Genomic DNA, 13,261 nt, shown 5'->3' with positions numbered 1-13,261 from the left:
ACAAATATTCCTCTAGTGCTTCTTTCTCCCAAGCCGTTATTAAGATGCTTGTCATTTCAAAACAATCCTCTGTCGCCTGACTGCCCACTTCACTTATCAGTTTGATGAAACAAAGACAGAAGGGAGGGAGCGGGTCTGTCTTTCTGCAAGTTCCTCAGAGAACACAAACGTCGAGAAACAAAGACGTCCCTGTCAACCAGTGAAGAATGAAAGCAATGTGTGGCGGCTCTGCCAGGCAGGAGGAGCCGCCTCGCTGTGGGCTAACTTTGGCCTCAGCTGCCCTCCGTACGCCCCGCAGCCGGTTTCTCTAATCAGGTTGTTCCTATTGTAGCGCTACTGTCCCCGATTAGCAACATCCATCAGGTCACATCTGACAAATGCATGAAACAACAAACCCAAGATTAACCCAAGAGCGGACAAATACACTTTTAGTCAATAATTTACTTTGTTTCGTGTATGAAATGTGACAACTTAAACAATATTTGTTAATGAAATATATCCATTTATCATTTTATTTCACATTCACTGACACAGACCGGGCAACCAATCACTGTAGACGTAGCGAGTCATTTGTGAAACCGTCATACCTTCTCTCACCTTAAGCTTGGGACAAACATGAAGACTAACTGAAACCTACAAAGACTGGACAAACCTCACAAAGATCGTTTCCACCAACTTGCATCGTAGGATGTTGATGATGTTTAGTGCAACTGTAACGACAGTAGTGTAACGCGAAAGGCCTTACCAGTGAAGAATACCGTAGGCGAGTCCTCTCCTTCAAACAGCCCTGCTGTCCGGGAGTCAAAACGCAGCCAAAGGCCCACGGCCAGCACTCCAGTACCTGCCAGCTGAATGAGAAAGAAAGAAAACATGTATGAAAGTCAGACTCCCAAAAACAGGGTAATTAAACTCTTTACCGCCAACTTTAAATCATATTATCCAGTACTGTTTACATGGAGCTAAAGAGGATAGAAGATATTTCAAAACGTTAAAGACAACTGCTGCTGAGCGTCAGCGGCCGAGCTGATCAGCAAGGTGAATACAATTCACACGTTATCGTCTGTACTGATGTTATAACAACAAGACTAAGAGTTTACAGCCATGCTAGCAGCTCTGTGAGACTATACTTAGCCACAACAGTGGTTTGAGCAAAATGCTAATGCTAGCATGCTCAGAATGACAATGCTAACATGCTGATGGTATAATAGCAGTGTCTCAAATCCACACTGCATACTAATTCTATGCTTGAATATGTACTGTGTTCACACCGGTAGAGTGAAAATATAGTCAAAACAGTATGCACACTAAAAAGCCCAGATTTGTGAGTGTGCTGATGATACACACTATTCTCCCACAATGCATTGCACAAAAGAAATAGGAGAACTAATGCCTAATGATGGTGAAACAGCTCCAAGAATACGACAGACAGACAGACAGACAAAAAAACTATTGAGTTTTTGGAAAAACATTTGCTTACAGTAGTGTTCTTAAATCGCAGTTTGATCGCCTTTTCAGGTGCACTTATTGCATAATTTTGTTGATTTCTTGTTTACTAACTGCAAGACACACACACACACTTAGTATGGACTTGGGAAACAGCTGATGTTTACCATATTCTCCATTTGCTAATTAGCACTTAAGTAATTCATTAATCTTTAACAGTGCTAGATGAGAAGTCAGGGAATAACAATTTACAATTCATCCTGAGGGGGACATTCATGTCTGAACCATATTTCATGGCAGTCCAACCAATAGACATTTCACTCAAAACCACAAATGTCAACCTGCTTACGGCGCTAGAAGAAAAGTCGGAGGATTGCTGAAGTCAGTAGGATTTATTCTTTGTACAACATTTCATGGCAAATCATCTTGTTGTTGTTGAGATATTTCAGTCTGGACTAAAGTGGTGGACTGACATTTGCAATCCTCAGAGCCACGCTGCTTTTGTGTGGCTTAAAAAACAGGTAAGTTGAGGTAAAAAATACTGGGATGGAGTACACTGAAGTAGAACAGAGAGCTCTCAGTTGAAAAATGAAGCCAGTCATGATGCCTAACACTCCTACACAAATTCTCCTGAATACCCAACCCACCCTGAAGAACCTGAGCAACAAGCAGCTCTCATAGTTTAAGATAAATCAGACCCTTTCCCCCAGTTAGACATCTCAACATTATTCTGCGATTTCCTACATTTGCCAGGGTCACTCAAGACAAACATTTAATTCATTTGCACTTAATGAATTCATGGATCTTTGTCCAGAACATGTGAAAACTTTGATATGAAGTTAAGCAGCAAAATAAGCATGAGAGCAGACCGGGGATAGTCATATTGTGTGTATGTGCGTCTCCCACGGTGTTAACCACAGTAATAATCAACTAGAGTGACTCAGTAGCTCCTCAGCAACCACAAAACACAAGTTTACATCAACTCTTTGTTACCACCCAAATAACTTCCATAATGTCCGACAGCGTAACGCTGACGTCTGTGTTGTTGTGCAACAGGGAATTTGAGTGAGACAAAGCATTTACGCTAAGTGACAGCATTACACTCCAACATGTCTGCAGGATCCTACAGTCTGCTGACGATGAATCAGTGGACACACACACACACACACACCTCTTATCACAACAATGGGCACTCCACCTCGGGCTAGGAGGGGAAAAATCTGTTGGTCACAGAGCAGCAACCCAATCAACTAAATTTTTGATGCTAAACTGTTTTTGCGTACCATCCCAAACCTGATGTCTGCACTCATTTAGAGAGGAGGAGGAAGAATTCAGTCGGACACGAGGGGTAAAACTGACTGTTTAGTGCATAAATAATCCTACCAGACACCACCTATACAGATATGAAATCTAATGTAGCAATCAAACAATAAATATGCTCTAATATATCAAATCTATGGGATCAAGTTCCTGGTGGACCTTGATATTTGCCTTCTAGGTTAAGTTTACAGAAATCTCAGGTGTGACGTGTCCACTGTTCAGACATGTAATTTGAACACATAGTAAGGCCTTGGGGAATTTATTTTTATTTTATTATTTATCCCACTATGACCACAACTGCACTGAACTCCCCATATGTCCTTATTTTTCACTATTTTCCAGGTCGGGTTAGGTACTCAGTAAATGCAGATACATAGTTTAGGTATTGGAATCTGTATCCGGAGAGACTCCCAAGGTGCATTTCAGCAGGAAAACATCCAAACACCAAGCTTAAGCATCTGTTATGTCACTTGGGCCACTAACGGCGAGAAAGCTAAACATAACAGAGTTAATTTTGGATTCATTCAGCAACCATGGCGCTGTGTTTTGTTCCCAAATGCAACAACGGACCGTTTTAAATTTGCTACCACTCTGATTCACGCTTCTGACTGGCTTCTTTTCCAGTCGAGGCTCATGGGTGTTGTATTGCGTCCTCCATGTCAAACTGACGGACAAAACATGATTTCTAACTAAATAAACTAACTTGACATAGTTAAAACTGGTGGTCATAACACAAACCTTTACATTATCCAGGAGAGTCCCATGTTTCTATGTTATGTAACATTGAGGATATTGTTTATACACAATACAGAACAGGAAATAAATAAAACACTTCTGGAACCAGCGGCCTCCAACTTTGCAAAAGCTATACTTAACTTGCATTTGATGAAATGTCCAGTTATAAAGTACCACCTCTGGCAGTTACAAGGAATTACTTAGAACTCTGTGAGAGTCACGGGTAAGTAGATTTAACAAAATCTTTATTGTCCAATATACAACTCTAAAGAAAAGTTATCCACCACTACACCTAACGATCTGTCAACACTTAATGGCATAAAACTGTGACTGGAGTGATCTATCAGTGTTTGGTGCAATAGTGTAGTCAGAGTGAGCAGGGTCACACAGACACACTTCATCTGTCAAAACCTTCAAGTGTAGCCTCAAGCTTAAACTGTGGCTGAACTCAGGTTCACATTTGTCAAAGTTATTGTGATATTTACGATAAAAAGGTAAAGGTGTATTTACTGCACACTCCAATGAGAATATTCCACTGTGCTGTATATGTACATTCAAGAAGGGTTTGAGACACACCCACATAAAACAGTCTGTCAACAGTCAACATTAACTGCTATGTTTCAACTAGTTCGTTTCACACTAAACTTCCCCTTTGTTCAGCTGCACCATCTGTACTAACGCTTTAACTTTACCAAGTCAACTGTATCAAAACATTGCAGAAAATAACATTTCACCTAGTGCAGCATTTGGGTACTTTGGGCCACTAGTGACGGAAATTTAGGACCTACAATAGATTGTTTAACGGAAAAGCAGGAAGTATTGTATGAGGTCAGCTAGTTAACATGATTCAAAGCGTTTGTCCTCGTCTTTTTGTTACCTCATTAATAATTCAACAATCATTCTTTGAGTTTTTCTGCTAAGGTGAGGTGTCTGTATCAAACATAAAGTAGTAAAAACGTCAACAGAAGTCTCTGGAAAACTTCCATCTGCCGCAGTCGACACCCACATCGATCACATAACAGAAAGTGTGATTGTGTTGAAATCCAGTTCAGAAGTTTGCTATAGTGGCGAGAGTTTATCGAAGCATGCGGGCACACTTGTGAACTTACAGACAGAGAGCGGATCTGAGCCGGTGAGCAAATTAAATGAAGCACTTACAGTAAACCAAAGCAGTGATTAGGCAGTATGTAAATAATAGTGGTCAAAGGGAAGGTAGTGATCAGACTGAATGCAATTAGAACTGGACAGTCAAGGGGCCAAACCAGTAGGGGGCCAGAAGCTGCTCCCAGATGTCATTCGATTAGCAAGTCTGCACTGTCCCAAATGTGTATTTCTTCAGTTGTCAACAGCAATTCTCAAGTAAATGCAACATAAAATCCCACTTGTGAGCGACAACTGTATAGCACAAAACTGAGCTGTCAGTCAGTGTCATCATAAATGTAAATACCGGTGTAAACATCAGACAGAAATGTCCTCTGGTTCATCAAATATTAATCTGTCATCTTTCCACCATGTCAGCAGTTATTAAGAAGTGACTTGCTCCGGGGAGGTGTAAAATTTAAAGTTACATCATAACTGTGCATATTCTGGTTAACAAGTTATAGCGTCACTCCCACACTACGCTCAAACTAAGCTACGTTTCAACACAAAGCTGATGCAACAGCCTGCAGGGCTCTTAATACATGCACACATGCCACATTTTGGGAAATATGCTTATTTCTCAGTCAAATGTGAACATGAAAATCAACTGTATCTCTACTTGCACTACAGAAATAGGTCCAGGATGTTTTAGCCTAGCTTAGCACAAAAGATCTTTCCATGTGACAGGTATTTCATAGAGCAGTATTTTGCGTAGTCATGACTAGCGGTCAATATCATTTTGTTTTCATTATGTGCTCTCTAAATTAAAGATGGAAATAGGGAAAAACAGGAAACGTGAGTGTCCTGAATGATAAATGGATATTGGTGTTATTGTACAGTAAATACACTCAGGAGAGTTGTGCGTTTGTGCAGCAATGAGCAGTCTTGAGTATCCTGGAAGAAACAGGCCTTTCTCTTGAGGTTCACATTAGCGCTCATTAACCACAAAAGGCACTCTGCAGCACCATTAGCGGTGCAGAGGAAACTACAACAAAGAAATGAATAATTGCTGAGATGCTTGGCAGCTTTTACAGGCCTCAACGCTGTTTTCACACTGTGAGCCGCTGCATTGGATTTGGCAGGACATCTTGCCAAAACTGCACGAAGTTCAAACATAAATTTGTTCCTTTAAGACAGAACGCAATGAGGAAAATGTAACAAAAACACTGTCAAGAAGGAGCCCAATTTGTTTACAGTAACGAGTCTTAGTATGAACCCAGCTGAGTCTGCTGCTCAGTCATTACATTTTGGAATAAATAAACAAGTCTAATCTGATGTTTATGTTTTTGGAGGTGGTGCTTCTCCCTAAATAAGACTGGTCCTACAGTTGTCATCTCATTTGTAGCTGTCTGTGCCATCATTACACACTGTAGGTGCAGACTCAAATTGTCAAAACAGTCATTAAGCTTAGACTAACTGTGTGTGTTCTTCTAACACTGTAAACGGATAATCACAGTAATAACACAGCAGGCAGTGTGGATATCTGGGAGTAAAACTGTGAAATACACTAAATAACTTTCAGACATTTAACACAAAACACACAATAGCATTTATGAAGTGGCCAACACATCCTTGGGGTTTTCAAACTACAGATTTCAACAGAAGAGATGTTCAAATACAGACGACAGCCAACTGGAATGTTAAACTCGAAGTGGCTCCAGTTATTCCTGTGTGACTGGATAGTTAGGCTAGCAAGGTCTGTCTCTGAAACATGCAACAAGCCACGTCGGCCTCTGATTAGCCCACCTGCATTTAAGACAAAAATACCCGCATTAAGGAGTTTGCCAGTTTTGTAAACCGGTTACGCAGTTAGATTTGGCCGAAAAGGCTCTGCTCTTTGAGGAGCGCTCAAAGAATACGAGCATCAATGAGGATTCTGCTGCGAGAACTAAATCCCCCTTAATATAAAAACATACATTAATGTTCGATCTTAAAGTAAAATCAACGAAACCAAAAACTTAGCACATAAAAGGACAAAGCCGGGATGCGTTTCCATGTGTGCATCAGCTGAGTGATAGTGAGGAGTGTAAGGTTATAATGGCTGCGCACCTGTATTTAAATATGACTGGACGTTGCTGGTCAGCTTGTAGCCAAACAGCTGATGAATGAGCCAGTGATGGTGAAGCATGAATGAAGCAGCAGATGCCAATCAGCTAATGCAAGCCCAACTTCAGTGCGCTGCCTGAACCAACGCAATGTTTTATTATCTATTCTCTTAACTCTTTTTATTGGAAATATCATCCCCAACAAGCTGTACCAACAAAAAGTCAACTTTAAAACTGACATGCATGTACTGTGATCTGCCCCCAGTGTTAGAATATGTGGAAGATTATAAAAATTAGGTGAACTGGCAAGTTATAACAGCCTTTGTCACCTAATCAAATAGGGCTGCAACTGTTTTATTTCCATTAATCGACTAATTGGACTTTTTTTTTATTATTATTAATTGTTTAGTCTATAAAATGTCCCAGAGCCCAGAGTGACGTCTTCAAAGTGCTTTTTTTGTTCGACCAGTCTAAAACCGAAAGATATTTACTTTACAATGACATTAACAGAGAAAAACAGTAAACGTCACATTTGAGAAGCTGGAACCAGAGAATATTTGGCATTAATGAAATTGCTTGATTAATCTTCTGTTGATTAATTGTTTCAGCTCCAAGAGCCACCAGATGTTATTAATCTTGATAACCGACTCATCCACCATATTGAATGTAATTTTCCAGATCTACTGATCAAAGCACAGCCGAGTCCACATTCAGTATTATATTGTAACACCACCACGAACACCACATGTGCTTCAGTGTCATGCCCGGCCTTGTTTTGTCAGAGTACACATCAGTTTCTCCAGTGACACAATATCATGAACGCATAATGTGGCTACAGACACTCCAGCAGGCAATGCTAGTGACTTTACTTACCCAATCGTTCTCTAGTTTTCACAAGGAGGATACATTCAGGGAACCTCAGGGATTGATTAATTGGTAGCTGTATTTTTTTAACATTGCTGTCTAGTAGAACAGTTTTGTAACCCCACCTCAAACTAAGTCTAAAAACTCAAAGTAGTTTTGAGCCTGATTGAAGTTGCTTTGGGTTCCATTTTACTTGAATTTATCCTCCAAAAAAATAAATAAAGTTAGGCAGCAACCCAACCTCTCACCTCTATTAAACAATACAAAACTAAAAAGGTTTAAAAGCTTATTTTCACTGAGCTCTTCTCTTTGGCAATCACTGAAACCTGCTTTGACCTAACAAGGAAGCAACCAAATCCCTCAAACACCGGCTCTGTATAACTCAGAGTCTCATGTATCAACCGCAACCAACATTGTTTAAGTGACACTACATACCCAGAAGAGAAAATTGAACACAAACACCAAGTGTTTGATGCACTGCATTGCCCCCATGGCTCCAAGTTCAAGACGTTTTTAAGAAGAAAATCCAAAAGCAAGTGTTCTCTGACAGAGTTAAGCCGTCCTTTCTGCCGACATGGGAAGAAGATTTGTTTTTGTAAGCCACACCCCAGTATGGCTCACCTGGGAATTCGTGAGAAGTCAGGGGGAGGGACTGGGTGGAGGGAAGAAGGAAGTGTGGGAGTGAGAGAGGGAGTAATAACAGTGGATTTCAAACAGAAGACTCTGACGTGTAAACCAGAGCAGGTGAATGCAATTAACGAGCAGGTAAATTAGAAAACCACCACCACTCTGAGAACCACTGGTTTATTATGTGATTAAATGAGGAAATCAACTGAATAACACACGTTGGGATCAATTTATCGGTTTGTGATTGGACTACTGGATGCATTTATCATTTCTAGATACCCTAATCAAACAGATAAACTGCTTTCCCAACATAACAAACTTTGCAACATCCTACTGGCTTGTTTTTGGGCTGTGACCGTTTACAGATTCACCCATATTAGTTCAGCTAACAGCTTTTCACTGTGGTGTTTTTTTATTATGTTTAACAATTCTTTAATTGAAATAAAATATTGTTTTTGAAGAGATTTTACATTTCTTGTGTCTTGTCATAATGACTACAATATCTAAACGTATTTAAATACTGATCTGGCAAACACTTTGTGATAGAAAATAATAATACATCAGTGTGTGCTGATCATTTTGTCCTGATATCTTTTTATAAGAAGAGCATAACATCCGAGCCCTAAAAACATGCTGCATCTTTATAGAATTACCATCTCCACTCACAAATGTGTTTTACTTATTGTTACAAGATAAAACACCTTGTGTTTACATTTACTACTTTATCACAGTTTTCTTCTGCATTTTGTTTTGTTGTCTAGAGGCTGCAACTGATGATTACTTTCATTGCTGATTCATCTGTTAATCCATTAACTGTTGGTATACAAATGCAGTAAATAGTGAAAAACGCTCATCACGATGCTGCAGAGCCCAACAAGATGTCTTCAAAAAAACGGTTCTGTCTGACCAACATTTCAGAACTCAAAAGATATTCATCCACAGTGATACAAAACAGAGAAAAGCTGCAGATCCTCACATTTTAAGAGGCCATCATCCATGATAAATGACATTAACAGTTACTCGATTATCTAAATTGATGACTAAGCTTCTGGGAAGTGTGTGAGAAAAAGATACAGCGAGCAGCACACTGACACACAGAGAGGGACAAAGATAGAGAAAGTGTGAATTATTGAATGAATAACGATTAACAGATTAGAAATCTAGACAACTTGCTTCAGTAAAAACAATATTCTGCCTTGTTTCATTAATTTAAGCCCAAACAAGAAGCAGGTAACAAATAAAGTGGATGAAGAGAAATGAAGGCTTCACAGGTGTATTCACACACACTCCTCCTGGGTTCAGTGTTGTTTGCTGAGTTAACTCGAGCTGCCCTCCTCTCCCAGTAGACCCAGTGAAACCAACAACACTAGCTTTGTTTCCAAGCTGCTAAAGCCTCCCCCATCGCTCACTCTCTTTCTTTGCTTCCTCCCTTCTTTCTCCCTCTCTTTTGTTAGAAAGTATGTTACTGTCCACGCAGCAACCTGTTCAATAATTTGTAAGATCTTCAGGCTGGATTACCTGCGTTATTTAAAAATTAGGAGACAAAGAGAAAAGTGAGAGGAGGTTGTTGGAGAGGGAAGAAGACACAAAAGGAGTAAAATACGAGGAGGAGGTGGGAGAGATCAAGACAAAAGAAAAGGAGCCTTTAAGAAAAAAGAGGGAAGAGAAAGCACAAACTAACAACACTAGAAGAAACACAAGAAAATAGAGTAAAGTTCAACTTCTCCGTCCTTTCATTGGCCTCAATCACGCCCCCTGTTGGAATTTTTGCAAGCCCCCAAAAAGGTTCAGACAAGCCCAACCATGTGTCCAAGGTACTGCACATTAGCACATTTTACATTTAGCAGTGGTGGAAGTATTCAGATCCTTTACTTAAGCAGAAGTACCAATACAATAGTGTAAAAATACTCCAGTACTTGTTCTTTGTTGACTTTTTGAGCCTCGAACAATTATTTAAATGAAATATCTGAGAAGTTTAGAGAGGAAATGTCTCTTTGGTGGAACTGCCAACAGCTCATGGACATCTGAAACATGACAAGGAGACACAACAAGACACTTTTTTGTACAAACCGAGAAGTTTATTTAATCTTTAACAATGTTGTGGAATTTTATAAGCTTATCAAATGTTTTCTAATGTAAACTGTCACTAGTAACTCATGTACAATAGGAAATGCAGTGACATAAAGTAGCAGAAAATAAAAGTACCTCAAAACTGTACCTAAGTACAGTACTTTAGTACTTAAGAGTAAATGGCACAAACTAATAAATAAACTAGCTTTCCTCCAGACCCAGGACAGACTGTGCGTGTTCTTTTTAGGCTAGTGCAACTTTTTATTATATTGTTTCTACAAGGTAAATAAATTGTAAAACGTCCGAGAGTGCAACTTAATAAAACACAAGCAAAATGGACAAAATACAAGCAAATGAAGAAAACACATGCACCGCTTTGCCAACAAATATGTGCTGTACAGAAACACACAGCAAGTTGTTCACAACAATGGAACTACAACACAATGAAGTTGTTTTGGGGGGACGCTAAAAACTGATGAACGAGCCAGTAGGAAGGCTAACACTAGTATGTGTATAGCAGTTATCTCCAGTAATATTGGAATCATGCTATCACAGTGGTCGAAATGTTTTTTATCAGTTTTTTTATCAGAAATGTTCTGTTGTGTTGCAGCATTTCTATATTTATTTGTTCTGTCAAAACATGTTGAAAAATTGGCTTCTGTGTTTCTTAATTTGCATGTGTTTTATTTATTTGCAGCGTTTTCTAAATGCTGGCATGTGTGGTCGAAGCGGTGAAGCTGTTTTCTTCATTCAAAGAAATCACTCAGTCATTTACTTCTCGAGCACATCATCTTTGACATGTGAGATAAGCTGATCAACATCAACCAGCGGGCTGAAAATGATTCACAGCAACACATTTCAGCTCTGCTAGCCTTCACTGGTGCCGACTGCAGTTCAGCATTCAAAGGCAAAGCAAAGGTGCTAGCGATCAAGTATCTGAACAGATTCAAAGTTCATGCAGATCTCTGCTGCAGTGGGGAACTCTTGGCAGCTTGATGAGCTTGTGCTCAGGGGTGCTGAGGAGTTCGCCAAGAAAACGCGTGGCTCAAGCTTCGAGCTTCGACCAGGTCTCCCCATTGATCTTTCGACCTTTCCACCTTGCAAGAGGGTCCTCTTGCAGCACATGAAAGGAGTCAACTTCCGAGTATGCGTCTGGAAAAGGGCTCGCGAACACTATGACCACTACGGTTTGAGGGTGACGTCACCCCCAAAGCCCTCGTTGATGTCTTGGCTGAAGAGGGGACAGACGAGGATGACCTAGTTGATGAAATTCATACAAATATGGAATGATGATGAGGAAGAGGATGAAAATGATGATGATTAACTTGTTCAAATCCACCGGATCGACGGTGCACCGGATCAGGGTTAAGGTTTGGGGGCGCCAGTGACACCACAAACTAAAAACTCACTAGTTCTTATACAGTTTGGCCCACGGGTCTGAAACTGTATGCAGATGTAGTTGACGTGATGTAAAAGGCCTGTGGTGATTTTCATAGTTGTAGCATCGAGCATGGCCACATTAATGCTACTCAAAGATGACTTACTGAAGACGAGAACCAAACAAATTATTTTCCCTTCATGTTTCAGATGACATAGTGTAGGTTGTGTTTTAACCACATGCTAAACGAGCACATTTTCACAAACGAGAGCATGTTGCCTTTCAGATGAGTCCTCACACATGCATTTTGGCCTTACAGTTATTCTGTTACAAGCTTTTCCATTTGGGCATGCCAATGACGAAATTTTTAAAATAAATTGTGATTTTAAAGGGGTTTAAAGGACACCAGGGACTTTGATGCTCCCTTGTCTCTGGCTTTTTCTGTCGGCTGTATTAAGAGTGTTTATGTCGGATATCTGAATATCCGCTGGCTACACCGGAAGCCCTGAAGCACTGGCCGTTGCTCCCAGAGGCTAAATCATCGTCAGACGGTAGCCGGTGGGTTCTGAGATTGCTTTTGCGTTGCCTCTGATCCATAAGACTGAGCTGTATTATGATGCAGAATTATGCATTATGTAGTAGACATAATACTGTTTACTGTGTTCATCACTTGTTTTTAGCCGAGGCTGATTCTGACGGACTGTAGCTGTGATCATGACCAAATCCCACGAGGCTTAACAATGCTTTCTCGGTTCATGTTAATACAGCTACCGGTGCAAATAGCACCATAGATTCAACCACAAATGCAGCCATAGCCAGATCAATAACCATTTCCACAGCCACAGCTACACCCAGCAGAGCAGCTGCAGCTGTGCTCAAGGCCAGTGGCTGCATACTGTCAGGCCATGCAAAGTGTCCCATCATCTCTCCTTTCTGTTGTGTCTGCAGAGCGTTTCCCTAAACTGGTAGGGGGTCAAGGTTTCAGTTTCCATAAAGCTCAAAAAGGGAACATCTGAAAATATCCAGCTTGTCTTTTTACGGTATTTAACGCTGTTATACGTCATGTTATGTCAAAAACCTTTTTTTGGTCCACTCTTCAGCTTAGTTTCCTCTAAATAGCAACTAAATCATGTTTTTTTGTTCGAACACCTTATCACAAAGTCTAATAAGTAATACACACGTTTTAAAACATGAACCCACTATCCAAACATCAAATAAATAATATCCACCAACACAATTATCATAATGATTCACTCCTTTGTAAAAATAAATAAATTAATTAATTAATTAATTAATTTAAAAATGCACATAATGACACACTTGTTTATAGTCAATTTTATGGCGTTTAAACTAATTTGAAAAAGACAGAAAATAGCCGGCTAACCTTATTTGACAATAACGTTATTCATCAAATTATTTTGAATTTTGTAACTTACCCAGAAGACGAAATTAAAGATGAAGAGGGCGTACTTGACGCACAGCTCCCAGCTGCTTAGAGCCGTCATCTCCGCGGTGTCTTTTAACGGTGTTAGCTGGTAATTAAACTGACGAATATCTGGATGTCTCTCGCCGTTTGCCCGTTTTTAGGGGTTCGGATCTGTCGCGATCGGCTCTTTTCGGATCCGTTCGACCAGTTCCG

The 13,261-nt window shown here is 40.1% G+C and overlaps 1 protein-coding gene across 2 annotated transcripts in view; it reads right to left on the bottom strand.

Annotated features, from left to right (window-relative positions):
* cd9b (CD9 molecule b) overlaps positions 1-13,261 on the bottom strand; it is a 19,319-nt gene extending 6,058 nt beyond the window's left edge. Inside the window, exons 1-2 of one of the 2 annotated variants that reach the window (XM_044185309.1) lie at positions 13,059-13,261; positions 746-848 (exon numbers count right to left, since the gene is read on the bottom strand). In XM_044185309.1, coding sequence (XP_044041244.1) covers positions 746-848; positions 13,059-13,127 — 172 coding nt within the window. In that variant the 5' untranslated portion in view covers positions 13,128-13,261. Of the gene's footprint in view, positions 1-745; positions 849-7,982; positions 8,212-13,058 lie in introns of those variants that run through there. The other variant, XM_044185310.1, reaches the window with a different exon arrangement.

The sequence above is a fragment of the Siniperca chuatsi genome, linkage group LG23 (genome assembly GCF_020085105.1).
Source record: "Siniperca chuatsi isolate FFG_IHB_CAS linkage group LG23, ASM2008510v1, whole genome shotgun sequence".
Classification (NCBI taxonomy): Eukaryota; Metazoa; Chordata; class Actinopteri; order Centrarchiformes; family Sinipercidae; genus Siniperca; species Siniperca chuatsi.
This window is presented reverse-complemented; position numbering and strand designations above follow the sequence as displayed.